This window comes from Lissotriton helveticus, chromosome 1_1 (assembly GCF_964261635.1).
Source record: "Lissotriton helveticus chromosome 1_1, aLisHel1.1, whole genome shotgun sequence".
Lineage (NCBI taxonomy): Eukaryota > Metazoa > Chordata > Amphibia > Caudata > Salamandridae > Lissotriton > Lissotriton helveticus.
Window position 1 is genome coordinate 1,125,286,753 of NC_136057.1, and position 16,223 is coordinate 1,125,302,975.

Sequence of the window (16,223 nt, forward strand, 5' to 3'; positions counted from 1 at the left end):
TTGTTACAATGACCTCGTTGTTAGTAGGCGATGTAATGACATTGCAAGATATTACAACAAATTCCAATAGGGGGTGCTCAGGTATTGGAAATAAATTCCAACACCTTTCCTACTGTTGCGCAAATTGGAGTAGTAATATTAAATAATACTATTCCTAAGTCCAGTGCGCCCCCAATGGAAGCCGTTGTAAAGACTTGCGGTGTATTACATCGCTTACTAACAACGCGGTCGTTGTAACAACCGCTTTGTAATGGCACACATGTATTACATCGCGTTGTAATGTGCCATATTCCTTTAGAGCCACTACATTATAGTCCTCTTAGACTCTTGACCTTAAAGACTGCTTTTCTGGTTGCCATCACCTCTGCTCGAAGGGTAAGTGCGCTTCAGGCTCTATCTTCTAAACCTACTTTCCTTGCTGTCCATCGGTCAAGGTTGTTCTTTGAACTAGACCTTCTTTTCTTCCCAAAGTGGTTACCTCTTTCCACATAGGACAGACCATCACTTTGCCCAACTTCTTCCTGCCCCTTCATCCTTCAAAGGAGGAGGAAAAACTTCACCGTCTGGATCCAAAACGAGCACTATCATTTTATTTGGATCAAAAAAAACAATTCTGGGTGGATGATCAACTCTTGGTTGGCTCTGTGGGCGCCAAGAAAGGTTGGGCCGTGCAAAAACGGACCATCTCTCAACGGGTCGTCCTTTGCATTAAGATCTGTTACTCTTTGGCGAAAAAGGAGCATCCGTTAGGACTGCGAGCCAATTCCACTACTGCTTTGGGGCGTGGAGTCCCCGCTCGGTGATATCTGCCAGGTAGCCACATAGGCATCACTGCACACGTTCACTAAACATTACTGCCTGGATAGTCCAGTCCGGAGGGATGGCTTCTTCGGCCGTTTAATTCTCCAGGATTTTATTTATTTATTTACAAGTTATTTACCTTTGGTAACAATATATCTGTAAGAGACATATGTTAGTTATAGATTCCTTACCGCCCCACCTATCCTCCCCGTTCTGCGAACTAACTTCTAGAGTAAGGGACTCCCTTTTGTGCACCAGTGGTCAGTGTCTTGCATGGCTCTGCTCTTCTGGCGTGGAATGTTGTGTAAAAGAACTGACGTCAGCATGCAGGGGTGGCGCCTAGTTAGATACCGCAACGTCATCCTACCGACGCACAGGGATACTGCAGAGAGAAACAATTCTCCGGATCCAGTCTGACGCCTGGGGGTAATTCTAAGGTAAGGAATCTATAACTAATATATGTCTCTTACAGATATATCGTTCCCGAGGGTAAGTAACTTGTTCGTCAGGTACACAAGATGGAGTCAGTGTTCAATGTATCATTCTTTATAGGATCGCACTAAACGGTTATGTTGTTAATAGCATCACAGCGCGTGCAACAGGCGACTCTCTCTAGTGGTCCGAGGAGCACGCCCTACTGGCACTGGGCGCTGCAGCGTTCTTTAAAGAACAAAGTGGCCACGAAAGAGCGACAAACATTTCCGCAGTTGTGGAACAATATTAGCATAAGATACCACAGAAACTATCACAAACCAATTTAATGAGCACTGCTATCAATTTTACGTGTGAAAAATACATCAATAAGCAGAACAGAAACAGGCCAAATGCCAGAGCACCTAACTCAGCTGCTGCAGCAGCACAGAAAGAAGAGGAGGCAACAGCGCAAGGGACTATGGAGATACTGTGGAGCCAAGTGATTGGACAATTTTGAAGTTTGAACTATGACTTTTTCCCGAAGGGCTGTGAGAAATTAAGTCTGGTATTGTGTTTTCTTATGACTGCTTTTAATAAAAGTGGAGAAAGAACAGCTCAATCCTCGCCTCCGGTCCTGACATAGAATCTCCTTTAGAAGGTTGGAGCGAGATCCTGCATCCCAATCTTTCATCTTTGAATTTAGCGTCTTCACTCCTGAATTGACAGAATAGACACTTTTGAATTTGCCACAGTATGGGTTAGACATTTTGAAAGGTGTGCAGCGTCCTTCCACAAGAACATTCTACACTTCTTTTTAAATGGAAGAAGTTTTACATCTGGGGCATTTAAAACAGTTATCATTCCTCTTGAAGTCCTCTTTCTCTCTTTTCTGCCTGACATTGTTTTCCTTCCGACTTACAGGAATCTAATACATTTGGGTTACTCTAAAAACAATAACTGTGTACCTCTGTTATATATTTGAGAATGCTAACATATGATTTTTAATTTGGCAAATGTGTTTTAGTGAAAGAACTTTCTGAAGAAAACAGACAACTTGAAAATGGAATGAAAGAGATATTACAAGCTATAAAAGTAGCACAGACAGAACCTGCTGTTAAAGGAGCTGAGACATCACTTATAATTCCTAGTCTTGAGCGATTAGTTAATGTAAGTATTTCTCAACTTGACATATTATTATAATGTATGAAACTGAGTGACATGTTATTTTCCCAATACATTATGCTGCCTAGTGTGTGTGTGTGTGTGTATATATATATATATATATATATATATATATATATATATATATATATATATGAGCATGCATATTTCTTTTCATAGAATGTGCTTACTCTGAGGCTCTATGTTTATACTTTCAAAATAAAAACTGTCAGTGGTTGCATACAGTGAGAGATATATAATTAAAATAAATAAAACTTTAGGCACTTATATACATTTGGCAATGCTAGAACTTGCGGGCTCTAGTTGGCAGAGGTATGAAACTTTGGGCAAGTAGGGACTCTTAATTCTAGTCAGGGGAAGCGGGATACACACTCCAGATAACACCTGCTCACCCCCTTGGTAGCTTGGTAGGAGCATACAGGCTTATCTCAAAGGCAATGAGTAATGTATTTGTACTCAAAACACCACAAATGGACACCACACCAGTTTATCTTTATCTAAACCAAACAAGACCCAAAATGACAAAAATCTAACATATAGATAGTAAAATACAACTTTAGAACAGTTATTTTAAAAATAGAACTTGTAGCAGACAAATAACCTCACCTGTGGCTATTATGACGTAGTGCAGGCAATAATCCAAAGTCCGTCGCAGAACATTAGATGGGCAGCATTGGGCACAGAGTCACACGGATCCTCAAACAAACAGTACCTTGGAAAACAAAGTCTATGATGATGCTTGGCATTGTGGAGATTGAGGCGTCTGTGCTGAGGCTGGCTCCCTGGATGCAACTGGGGAGGCGAATCGCTGTGTCCACGAGGAGGCGACGTGTTTAATCCAAGACAGGGGAAGTTGGTTGAGTCGACGATGTGAAGTCAGCGAGTTTGTGGAGTCACCCTCTGTGGTTATTGGTGACATGATACCTGGATGTTGCCGTTGGTGCGAGCACTGGCGTCGGTAAGGCCAATAACTGCATGTGTCGAAGAGCATCAGAGGTGCGGTGCATGCAGGGTAGTGCATTGTGCATTTCACAAGCAGTGCCCCTGACCTCAGTGCTGGTTGCGGCATGGCTGATGGCGTCGGAGATGGTTTTTCTTGCTTCTTGTAAGTTTCTTCCAGCTTCCAACTGCAGGGACAACCTCCAGATGCGCAAAACTGGAACTGGCACCTCCTGGCAGGTCAGAGATCTAAGCAGTAGAGTTCAAGGGAGCTTGGGGTGAAGTCTTTGTGGCCCTAAGACTTCAGAAAAAGGAGGCCAGCAGACAGAAGCCCTTGGAGATTCTTCATATACAAAAAAAACATGGATTTAGGCCCAGATCTCTGTACTGGGGTGAATGCATGACATTGTTCTGCTTTCTATCCATCAAGTGTTCTTTTTGCATTTGTCCCCCGAGTTAGACGGGTATGCCCAGACATGGGTCCCGTGCTCTCCATGCCACTAGAGTCAACCTATCCTGGCTGATGACGGCTGAAAACCCGAAAGTGGTCCTAGGATGCTTGTTTCCAGTTTAGGGAGGACCTGGCCTGGCAATTCAGGCTGGACTATTCACATCGGGCACATGGTCTAGACTGATTTGAATATGGCTGGGTCCAAACTGGAATGGGATGGTGAGCAAAAAAAACAATGGATTTAGGCCCAGATCTCTGTACTGGGTGAATGTATGACATTGTTCTGCATTCTGTCCATCAATTGTTCTTTTTGCACTTGGAGATTCTTCAAGCAGGTTTTTCAGCAGAGTTCCAGTCTTTGTCCTTTACTTGGCTGAAGCAGCAACTGCAGGCCAACCCCACACAGTACACAGCTCTTCTCCTTGGCAAAGGTTCCTCGAGTCCAGAAGTGATCTAAAATATCTGGGGTTCAAGGTCCACTACTCATACACCATTGTGTCTTTATTCTCTTGTAGCCAGGGTGTCTGAGCCCAGTCCAAACCAGTTCGGCCTTCTCTGGTGCAGCATGACCACAGGAGGTGGAGACAGCATTGTGCAAGGGAGACAGGCCCTATTCAGATGCAAGGAAACTCCTCCCACTACTCTAAATGTAGCAACGGTCTATTCAGCTCAGCTCTGAGTCATCTGGGAAGGGCCAGGCACACCCCAATCCCCCTAAATGATTGTCTAAAGTGAATGTCCATCCCCAGACCCTGTCACTCCAAAATCAGTCAATCCACAAACAAGCAGAGGCACACAGAATGGTTACATAAGAAAATGCCCTTTTTCTAAAAGTAAACACAAGGAGATGTTTGTGTCCGGTCCATGGAAGACATGGCTTGGCAGTTCGGGCTGGACTGTTTCCATGACGCACAGGGTCAAGACTGATGTGTCTATATATAGCTTGTGGTTTTTAACTCAATTTTTTACTGTTTAGTATTAGGTAGACCAAAGGAAGACTTGTTTTTTACTAGTTGTACATCAACTTAAAAAAAATTGGACATAGCAAAACCATGTTGCTGTCAAAGGTGATTCTAGGAGTTTTGCCAAAAATGTGCATAGTATTTATTTACAGATAAACATTTAGCTAGTAAACACTATGACACAAATTAAAGGTATCTGTGCTGAGGAATCACCCTGCACCTGTGCAAGATTTACATTTTCTTAGCCTTCACATCATTGACCTACAAAGTGGAGCTGAAATTGTCATGGAAACAAATTAAGTGGCGTAACATGCAAAGGAAATGCCATCTACCACTAGGCTCTGCTCTTAACAAGTATTGAGAGAAAATGTTAAAATGGTGATGCATAGGCTCCAACACTAAAGGCTTTCTTGTGGTCATATTGCTAGAGGTGGGCCGAACTCGTAGAGTTCCCTAACAACTGCGGGATTCCCGCAGAGTTCGGTACCTAGTGCTGCTTGCATTGATTTTTAGCACCAAACGCTTGCCCCATGCTGTTAAATCAGCATGAACTGCACCATATGGCGTGCCATAGGACGCTGCTTCATTGTGCTGCTTGAGTAGATTTACTACTAAAGTGTCAGCTTTCGTAATGTGAGCAGCAGCTATCTCAACGCGAGTGGTAGCACCTGCTGTCCTCGTTGAAAAATTTCGCCGGTAGGCAGTCTCGCACTTAAGTTCCGCACTTGCCAACTTAACGTTGGTGAGCCATATGCAAGAAAAAACTCCGGTGGTTGGTGGATTTTTCTCAAAACTATGTGCTGGAAGTGGAGCGTGGAATGGGCAAAACTCTGCAAACTCCACCAGAGGAGCCATGTTTACCACCCCCGCCTACATATGACATGCATACTCTTTCTCTTCGCTCCGCCAGGCACTTTGGTATTAGGGGGCCCTGTGTAGTACAGATCTCATGTAATGCTGATACAAGTCTAAGGGAGCGTTTCCTCCTTAGTATAGGGTCATGGCCCCATACTAATTTGCCTCTGCACCCATGTCCTCTTATGGAGGCAGACAGAGAAGCAAATAATGTCTGGCAACACACTGATTGTGGCTCATACTGCCCCTTGGACACCACAGACATTCCCCTGCATGCCGGTGAAGTCACTTACACTAGTTGCCTGTGGGAGATCTCTGCCTTCTTTAAAAAAAACAGGCCAGGTGCCACTGGCACTGTGAAAGACTGATCTGCTGCTTCAAACAAAGAAGGCATGAATTTGCGACTGCCCTTAAGACAGTGCATCATCTTTAATAGGATGAACTCACCTGGTTTGAACCTGGTGCACTCCTTTAAAGGTGTACTGTGAGGCAGATCAGGTAAGTGCTCCTTATATATATAATCCCACCCTAGGAGTAATGCAGCTTTTTGTGTCCTGATCTGCAGTTTTATACAATTCAGTACTTGACAGAACTATCCTGAAATGTGCTTGTCGTGTGTGTGTTAATGACGGAATAGGCAGATTTCTAGATCTAACTCTTATAACACTGTGGATTTATTATACATAAGACTGCTTATCTGTGTTCTATTTTGAGATCAACCTGCTATTCAAAAACACAATTAAAAAAATGTGTGCTTTGCATGCTTACACTTTATATATTTTCTGTTTCTACCGTAGGCTATAGAATCAAAGAATGTAGATGGAATATTTGATGCCAGCGTGCATTTGAAAGCTCAAGTCGACCAGCTTACAGGAAGAAATGAAGAACTAAGGCAGGAGCTAAAAGCTTCGCGAAAAGAGGCTACCCAGTTCTCAAACCAGTTGTCCAAAGCAAATGACAAAGTATGTACAAGTGAAAGTCAACTTGGATAGCATATCTTTCTTCGCAACTTTTGATAGCTTGTAATATTTCTTATTAAGGGATCTGATAATGATATTTAAAAATAGCTCTCTTTTTCTCTTTCTGGATTCATCCCAAACAGTAGCATTAAAACATTCACTGTGTTAACTTGGTATTCTGCAGAATATTTACCTCCCTGGTTCCTATTCTCCAAATAACTAGCTGCTTTAAAGTTGATCGGCTACCAATGTGGTATTAAGTCAGGTTAGAAGTCACTGTTTATTTTTGAGCTATTTCATGCATGAAAGCTGCACATCTTTTATAGGTATGCAAAAGGCCGGGCTTCCTTACCAGGGAACACTTTAAAAAATGACCAAGAGTTTGATTTAGTGATTCTAATATTGGTAGTAGATGGATGAAGGGTACCTAAAGTAAAGGGAACATAATGTTCTCTCAGTTAAGACAGATTTTCTGCCAGGTAGTCCAACGTCATTTGTTGCATGATATGCCTTATGAGTAGTAACATTTCTAGTGTGTAAATGGCTTTTATGGACTCTTTACCATTTGAAAGGTTTTTTTGTTTGTTTGTTTTTTAAAGTTTTTATTGTGGTGATTTGTCAAAAAAACAGATGCTGCAATCGCGTCTGCGTACATGCAGGTATAAGACGGAGAACAATATGTAGGTTAGATTATAATACACAGCCATTCAGTCCCCAACCCTGAGGTCGGACGGCATATCGGTAGAGCAGAACAAAAGTAGAAACAAACCAAATCCTGCATTGGACACAGAAAGGGTAGTTGCACCACTTTGTTTTAAACAGAAACAAAGCTCAAATAGATAAATCCAGCAGAGAGAGTCAAAATAGCATACTAAAAGGTTTAAAGGCATCAAACTAGGACTCTCTTTGCCTTTTCCTCAATTACGTGGTGCCCTGGGTGCCTACATACTTAGTGATTTGCTAATGGAAATAACAACACAATTGTTGTACATATTAATTTCTAACTTGTGTCTCAGTGCCTGGATAGGGAGTTTGCTGTCTCTAGTCTGGTATTCAAAATAGAGCTCGATTTTGCAGTTCCTATTCCAAAGTATCTTAAGCATCACCTTTCTAACCCAAGCATGATCAGACTTTGACTCCTGGGAAAGAGTCATAAGGAATGGAATCACTCTTTATGGAATGAAAAAGTTGAGAATTGATAGTTGGAGTCAAAAAGCAGAAAATGTTCCAATCCCCCAGTAACTTGTGTTGAGTTCCATACACTAAGAAAGAATATTAGATACAAAAAAATAAATTTGTGGTTCCAAAGTTTGCCCTATCCTTTCAGTTTGGATGTTTTTGAGGAGATTAAGTCCTTATCATCCAGTGGGGTGCATTTGTTTACTGCGTATAGTCAGACTTTATAAAGAGCGGCACATTTTGTTGCCGGTTGAGTTTTGTGCATTGAGTGCTAATTGCAACATTATTGCTCATGTGTATTACATGAATATTCTGTACACAAAACAAGCATAACATTAAGATGCAATGTGTATAATGAACTGTTCTCACAGCTCAGTGTCCTCACTCATGTTCCTCACTGCAGGAGGTAGGGGTTGCTTGCCAGGCTACGTGATGTTGCCTGGATTTTCCTCTGTGGACGTGCTTGTTTAGTTTGGGAAGTTGTTCTGGGTGGAAAAGGCAAGTATGAGGCACTAGTATATGCAGTTTGTGGCACACTCGGCAGGTCATGTCTTTATTGGAGATGACTTCATGCCTCTACGTCACTGGCTGGAGCTACAAGTGTGTTCTTGCTTAAAGGTGTCTTTGTGAACCGTAGTTTCTCCTCCTCTTGCTTGCTGCCTGCTGGGGGAAAGTTGAATGGCAGAGGCTGATGCTTCTCAGCCATATTGCACCTCCTTTTTCCTTCTGTTTTACCACTGTCATTCCGCTGCCTACTGTTCTCGATTGGCTACGTGGTAATCAGGTCTATCTGATAGAGACTCCTAGCTGGAAATTCCTTATCTTAGAATTATCCCCAGGTGTCAGAATGGATACAGGAATTTGTTAGTCAGCAGTACCCCTGCATGCAAATAAGTGGTGTCAACCGGTGTCGGTGCCAGTTGTGACATGCGCCACACCAGCGCTCTGGCGTCAGTTCTTTTCTATCCACGTCAGTGCAGATCTGGAGAGAGCCGCCCCTTCAGTCAATTTTTGACTGAGCTTTTTTCAACTTCTGTCTAGAGTTTTTGGAGAGTTTTTCTCCTGGTGTGGCAGGGATGTCATCTAGGAAGGCCAGCTTCAAGCCCTGCAGTGTCTATCACCGACCAATGCCGGTGACAAGCCTGCATACTTTTTACCTTTGGGGCGTTAAGCGCGACCCCGACATTGTGTGTAATGTATGTCTACTTGTAAAGCGCACTGTTACCTCGTTACGTGGTGTCCTGGCGCTGTATACCGCTGGAGAACCCATCCTTTCTTTCCCTGTGAGAGGGCACCCCAAGGTGAAGCCAGGCATCCCCGGCGTTGCTGGGGCCGTTGTGGAGATTAAGCAAGCTATTGCCCAGAGTTGCAGAGTGGGACCCATGGTTAGCGTAGGCACCTAAGCGAGAATTATCGAGTCCGCGGACATTGACCCAAGACCCTGCCGCGTCGGGAATTGAACCCTGGTCCCAGGCCAACCTCTGCTTCAGGGTCTGCCGCTTCTAACCAGTGAGCCACACTTCTCTACATTAAGACCCACATCAACTGCCGCGCAAGAGAAAGGTCCAAGGGTCGGTCTCAGAGCCCAAAAATTTGTCACACCGAAAGTCGTTGGGTAAGACACATCGCAAGAAGTTGAAGGGGTCTAGGACTTCACCTCGTCCGTCGGCTGACGACACATGGGAGTCCCTTAGGGTGTTAAAGTCAGTCTCAGCTAACAAAGCCCCGGGCCCTGATTGTAATCCCTCTGTCCTCTACGCTTCAGAGACCGATATTTGGGCTACATACCTAAACCTCTTAACGACGACAGTTTTAAGAGGTGGCCCCATACTAGAGTCCTGGCACAGTGCAGATATTGTTCTAATTTATAAAAAAAATGACGGCATGATGAACCCAGGAACTATAGACCCATTAGTTTAATTGATGGGCTTCAAAAGACTATTTGTCAACAGGTCCTGAGTAAACTATCAGATTGGGCACTGGCAAATAATATATATGCTACTTTACAAGCGGGCTTTTGCCCAAAAGTAAGTACTCTTGATCAAATCTTCCAGTTTAATTTGATTTATTGGAAAACTGTCCTAAGCACAGGGCACTTATAATAATTTTTATCGACCCAATGTCCGCATTTGACACTGTCCTAAGACCCAAATTGGGATAAGTATTAGCAAGCATTGGAGTTCCAACTAACATCCTAGTAGTATTAAAAAAGTCAATTAGAACAACACAGCATGGGTGAGGTATGAGAGGAACAGGGAACAAACAGAAGCTTTTAAAATAGAGAAGTGAGTATGACAAGGCTGTGTTTTAGCCCTGACTCTCTTCTCTTTGTTTATTAATGATTTTGCAGAATCTTTGAATTTCAGAATAATGATGCCCCTAGGATTGGCCCCACAAAATATCCTGTGTTGTTATTTGAGGACGACACGATCCTTATCTCAAAGAGCCCTAGAGGCCTGCAAGCAATTCTGAACTGATTTTTAGAATTTTGTGTTGATCACAGCCTAGAATTGAATATATACAAGACCAACTACTTGGCTTTTATTCTTTATAAATCTATCAACCAAGTCTAATTGTTAACAATACTCCTCTAGAGCATGTCTCTGATTTCACTTACTTGGGGGTAACTTTGTCGCGCAACCTTAGATGGAAGACCGAAATAAGAAACCTCCCACTGAAATTACAACAAGAGACCAGGGCTATTTTAAAGATGGCAAAAAAGTTAAAATCGACTAGTATAGCCTCTGCACTTGAGGTATATAAGACTAGGGAGAAAAGTGCTTCCCTTTCTCGCGCAGAGCTCTGGGGCCATGAATCAGTCAATGAGTTAGCAACAGTGGACAATAAATTCCTCAAGCTCTTACCATACCTTCCATACAGCTCTCCAACCCTCCCACTGATGCCAGATATGGGTTTATATCCCATTTCAGCTAACATTCAGGCACGAACATTGTTATTCTGGCATATACTGTGGTCAATACCAGTGTTGGAGCCCTATAGAGCTCCGCTTAGAGAGTTTGTAAAATAAGAAGGCCATCTGAGGATTCCATGGTTATTTTACGTAAAGAAAATGTTCCAATCCCTCGCTTTTTAGAATCTCTGGGATTCTCCAGAAGATTCTCATTCGTTGTGCAGCTGTGCATTCTCCAAAAGCTTTGGAGGACCTCAGCACTTTGCCGAGCCGCCAGCATCTCCCTTGAAGTAGAGGAAGCATTTGCCTGCAGGCACCAACTGCAAGATCTGGTTCACCATTCAGCTTTTCACCTGGTTCACTGACGCAACAGCCACACAGAAAGAGGTCATTGTGCTGCAAGAGGTCATATCAGTCTGCCTACCGAGTGAGAAGATGCCCGGACCAACCGGAGCCACCCTGAACCAATACCCAGGGTACCAGACCCCTTGCAGGAACTTATTTATTTTATTTGAAGAGTTTTATGTAGCACTGGCTAGACCCGGAGGTATCAGAGCGCTTAACATGAGAAAAGCGTACAGTGGTTCTCTTCCAGGGGATACTCATTAATAGTCATAAGCACTGAATAATCTCCGCCCATGAGCGGGAACCCGGAACATATAATAAAATATATATATATATATGTGTAAATATATACAATAGTAGTACATAGTACTAAACAAATTATACACATATATATGTATAACCAATAAAATGCAGCCCAACATAACCCATAGGCTAATAAAGCCATAATTACATATTTTCTGCAGTATGAAAATAAATCATATAAATAATGCAATAAAAAGGCATGAGCCTCAAAAGCATTCCATAATCAGCAAAAAACCTTTTATTTTCATCAAAGAATTTGTAATAAAAGACAATTACCCTAAGAAGGCTGCATACAGAAAAACTATCCCTGTACAGAAAATCAGACTGACACCTCGCCTTTCAGGCATCAGAGAATCTGAACACTTTGCCTTTACTCTGTTCCCATCATGCACCACAGGTGACAGGTCAGTACTTTTTTCCGGCTTGTTCTGTGAGGAACCTGGAACTTGAGCTCGGCTGAATTTGACTGTTTTCAGTCAGAATTTGTTTTTTTCTTGTCTCTTTTGATAGAATTGGCTTTTGGTGGTGTTTTTCTACCTTTTCTGACTAAATATTTAGAAAAACTTTAGTCAGTTATGCCACCTTTATTCTATAAGTGTCCTTCCTGTGGTAAGAAGATGTCCAAAACAGATCCTCATTCTGTTTGTGTGGTTTGTCTACCTTCCACACATGATGTGGAAAAATGTTACCATTGCCTCAAGCTTTCTAGCATAACTTTGAAAGAGAGAGAAAAAGTTCGGCTTTTGGGGCTTATGGAGAGAGAAGGACGTCGTGAAAAGGGGGCAAGGAGTGTTTTGTCATCTAGAAGGTCCCCTTCTCACTCAAAACGTCGAAGATCTGCTTCTCCTGAAGGTAAAAGCAAGAAGAAACGATATCAGGAAGCGTCAACGTCGAAGAAAGTTAGTGCGGCGTCGAAATCAAGATCACCGTCGACATCGAGACCAGAGAAAACTGCATCGACGTCGAAGACATCGCCGGTGAGGCATAAGTCGGCTTCGAAGCGGAGATCGAGGTCGCCATCGAGAAGTGTATCGACGTTGAGACATCTGGTGTCGATTGCTGTGAGGACGACGTCGAGAGCAATGCGTTCGACGTCGAGAGAGAGAATGCGATCGTCGTCGAGAGGAAGAGTTCCATCGGCGTCGAGAGAGAAGTTCAGATCGACGTCGAGACCTGAAAAGAGAAGATGATCCAGATCGCCGTCGAGACATGGTTCGATGTCGAGGCATGCCTCGGGCTCGAGGCTTGAGATGGTCTAGTCGGCGTCGAGAAAATGTCCGACGTCGAGGAAGTCGACGTCGAGATTGCCGCTGCGTGTCTCACGGTCGACATCGAGACATTCTAGATCAGCCTCTCGGACCTCTCATAGGTCTTGTCGAGGTCTGAATCAGCGTCGAGGGTGTTGGATGACCCTCCAAGGTCTGCTTCACACGACCTGCAGTCAAGGGCATCGGTGAACAGATCTCCAGTGGTCGGAGCCTCGCCACACCAAGATTCTTCAGTGGTGGCTCATTCTGACTCGATGTCAAGAAAGTCAGTGTCAGGAGAAAGACAGTTGGTCCCCAGAAAGGTGCAGGCTCCAGCTTCTGGGTCATTCAATTGGGAGTACTTCCTCATCTGCTCCTTCTTCTTCGTTGGGAATGCAGATTGTGCAGGTTTCCCCGGAGGGCTCTCCGGTGCGTAAAACACCACCTGCAGGTATGTCTCCAAGATGGCTAGAGAGCATTCGTCATTGGAAGATGCAGCCAAGACCTAATCAAAGACCACTGACTATGGAGGCTTCGAGACCACCGGCTGGTGGGTCTCCAAGGAGATCCAGAACTCCAGTGCGAAGGCGTTCACGCTCTAGGGAGCGCAGTAGGCATCGATCTACTACTCCTGAGAGAAGACATAGATCTCCTGCTTCTTCGTCTCCAACAAGGTCTTCTTACAGAGACTATTCGCCCACGATTTCATCAACACCACCCTCCAGGGTTTCGCCTGTAGATGATTTGGGAACCTTCAATGAGGTTTTGTGTCGTGGGCCGAGTAAATTCAACATTACTATGACAGTGCCTCAGGAGAAATCTTCTGTCATTTTTGAGACTTTACATCAAAAGTCCTCTGCTAGGCCTCTTCTTTTACTGGTGCCTGGTTTGTTGGAACCGGCAAGGAAGACTTTTTTGACGCCAGCGACTGTAGGATCAGGTCCCTCAAGGATTGGGAAAAAGTATAAGGCACGTGATCAAGACCCCATGTTCCTGCGCACAGATCCGCCACCAGATTCTCTCATAGTGGCTGCAGCCAGGAAGGCCCATTCGGCTACGTCTGTCTCATCTGCCCCACCTGAGAAAGACAGTAAAAATATGGATTCCTTGGGCCGAAGGATGTGTAACACAGCTGGTTCGGTCAGGAGAGTGGCCAGTGCTGCGGCTTTGCTGGGTCGCTATGATCGCCTCTTATGGGACTCTATGGCGAGGTTTGCAGACAAACTTCCAAAGGAAGATCAGAAAGATTTCCTGGAGATTGTGGAAGAAGGTGGTTTGGTGGCAAACCAAAGTATAAGTGCGGCTGCGGATTCGGCTGATCTGGCAGCTCACGGTTATGCCCACGGCATATGCTCCAGAAGATCGACTTGGCTGCGTCTCACGGGTCTTAAGCCAGGTGCCCAAAGAAAGATAGTTAACCTACCCTTCAACGGGTGGACATTATTTGGATCTCATGCGGATGATGAGATGACCAAGATGAAGTCTGAGCTGGACACTCTGCAGGCAGTGGGCCTGGAGAAGAAGAAAGACTTCCGCCGGCGTAATTTTCGTCCTTATGACAAGAGGTTGTTCCAGCAACGTGGGCAATCGTCGAACTGGTCATCGCAAAATCAAGGCCAGAACCAACAGAGGTCTCAATTTCAACAGTGCAGACCTGGGCGAGGGAGAGGAGGAAACAGACAACAGTCCTCTAATGCAAAACAGCCTCAGAAGCAATGAGAAGAGACTTCCTCCGCAGCTGTTGTCCACTCCGGTAGGAGGAAGCATTGCGTTATACTTTGACGAGTGGAGAAGATTAACAAAGGACAGGTGGGTCATCGGCATTATCCAAAATGGATACCTCCTAAAATGCAAGAAACCTTTTCTTATTATCAATCCAAAGGCACTTTTTCATCGCAATCTAAAGCTTTTGCAAAAAGGAGCAAACATCCTTCTGTGCAAGAAAGCAATAGAGAAAGTCCCTTGTCCACAGCGAAATCAAAGTCTGTACTCCCGGTTTTTCCTGGTGAAAAAGAAAGGTCCCAAAGCAGAATTCAGGCCCATACTGGATCTGAGACTGTTGAACAGGTTCATTCGAAAAGAAAAGTTTTGAATGTTAGTGCTCCATCTAATATTCCCTCAGTTACATCAAGGGGACTGGATGTGTTCCATCGACCTGAAGGATGCATATTTTCATGTTCCAATCTCCAAAAGACATCGCAGATTTCTCAGGTTTCAAGTGTCTGTTCATCACTACCAGTATGCAGTACTTCCATTCGGGTTGAAGTCAGCTCCCCGAACGTTTTCCAAGTGTATGGCGGTGGTTGCTGCCTTCCTTCGAAAGCAGAGAATTTTCATTTATCCTTACTTGGACGACTGGCTCCTAAAGAATTCGTCCCCATCTCTGTTGGAAGATCATCTGTCCATATGTCTTCATCTCATGCGCAAGTTGGTCTCCAGGTCAATTTCAAAAAAATCAAATATGAATCCTACTCAGCGGATCCATTACCTGGGAGCTCTTTTGGACACAGAAAGAGAAAACGTGTGTCCTTCGGAGGAGAGTTGGTTATCAATCAGGTCAAAGTGTTAACTGCTTCTTCAATCCACTTATCCGACAGTTCGTCAAGTATCTTCTCTTCTGGGATCCATGGCATCGTGCATCTTCATAGTTCCCTACGCAAGGTTGCACATGCGTCCTCTACAACAGTGTCTAGAGGATCAATGGACTCAGAGGACTGGATGTTGGGAGGATCGAGTTCTTCTTAATCAGTCCGCCAAGGATTCCATCAGGTGGTGGAGGAAGAGATCACACTTGATGAGAGGTGTTCCGTTTCATCAAGACCCTCCGGTGCAGACTCTGATCACGGACGCTTCACTCCAGGGTTGGGGTGCTCATATGGGCCCTCTGCAAGTACAAGGGCTATGGTCTGACTCAGAGAAGGGCTATCACATCAACCTGCTGGAGCTGCGGGCTGTTCATCTAGCCCTCAAATCCCTGTTTCCATCATTCCAGTCTCGGTCCCTTCTGGTGCGAACAGACAATACAACGACAATGTATTATTTAAACAAGCAGGGGGGTATTCGGTCCAGGACTCTGTCCATAGAAGCCCAGACCATCTGGAATTGGTTACTGGCGAGAGACTTGTCGATAACAGCTGTACATCTGCCGGGAGTTCTCAACTCGCAAGCGGATTTCCTAAGCAGAGACTTCATCGAGGCTCACGATTGGGTCCTCAACGAGGAAGTCACAAACAGTATTTTTCAGGCATGGGGAACACCAGATATTGATCTGTTCGCAGATGCGGAAAACGCAAAATGCCCCGTCTTCGCGTCCAGGTTTCCCCAGAGCGGGTCTCAGGGGAATGCCCTTTTGATAGACTGGTGTCAGAACTTACTGTACGCTTTTCCACCGACCATGTTGATACCAACAGAAATCAACAGGATGTACAGAACCGACTCCAGGATGATTTTGGTTGCCCCAGAGTGGCAGCGCCAATGGTGGTTTCCAGATCTCCTTCAGTTGTCGGAAGTACCACACAGGAGATTGCCGTGTCGCCCGGATCCTCTGTCCAAACAGAAGGGGAGAGTGTTCCACCACAATCTGTACTCCCTGCGCCTGGCATCATGGCTCCTGAAGTCATCCAGTATGGACACTTGCAGTTGAATCCTGACTGTATGCACATCCTTAATCCTATG

At 44.5% G+C, this 16,223-nt stretch overlaps 1 protein-coding gene across 2 annotated transcripts in view; it reads left to right on the plus strand.

The window, feature by feature from the left end:
* CEP290 (centrosomal protein 290) overlaps positions 1–16,223 on the plus strand; it is a 1,500,249-nt gene that overhangs the window by 491,821 nt on the left and 992,205 nt on the right. For both annotated transcript variants that reach the window (XM_078678872.1, XM_078678869.1), the window contains exons 19-20: positions 2,240–2,382; positions 6,402–6,566. In XM_078678872.1, coding sequence (XP_078534998.1) covers positions 2,240–2,382; positions 6,402–6,566 — 308 coding nt within the window. The remainder of the gene's footprint in view (positions 1–2,239; positions 2,383–6,401; positions 6,567–16,223) is intronic.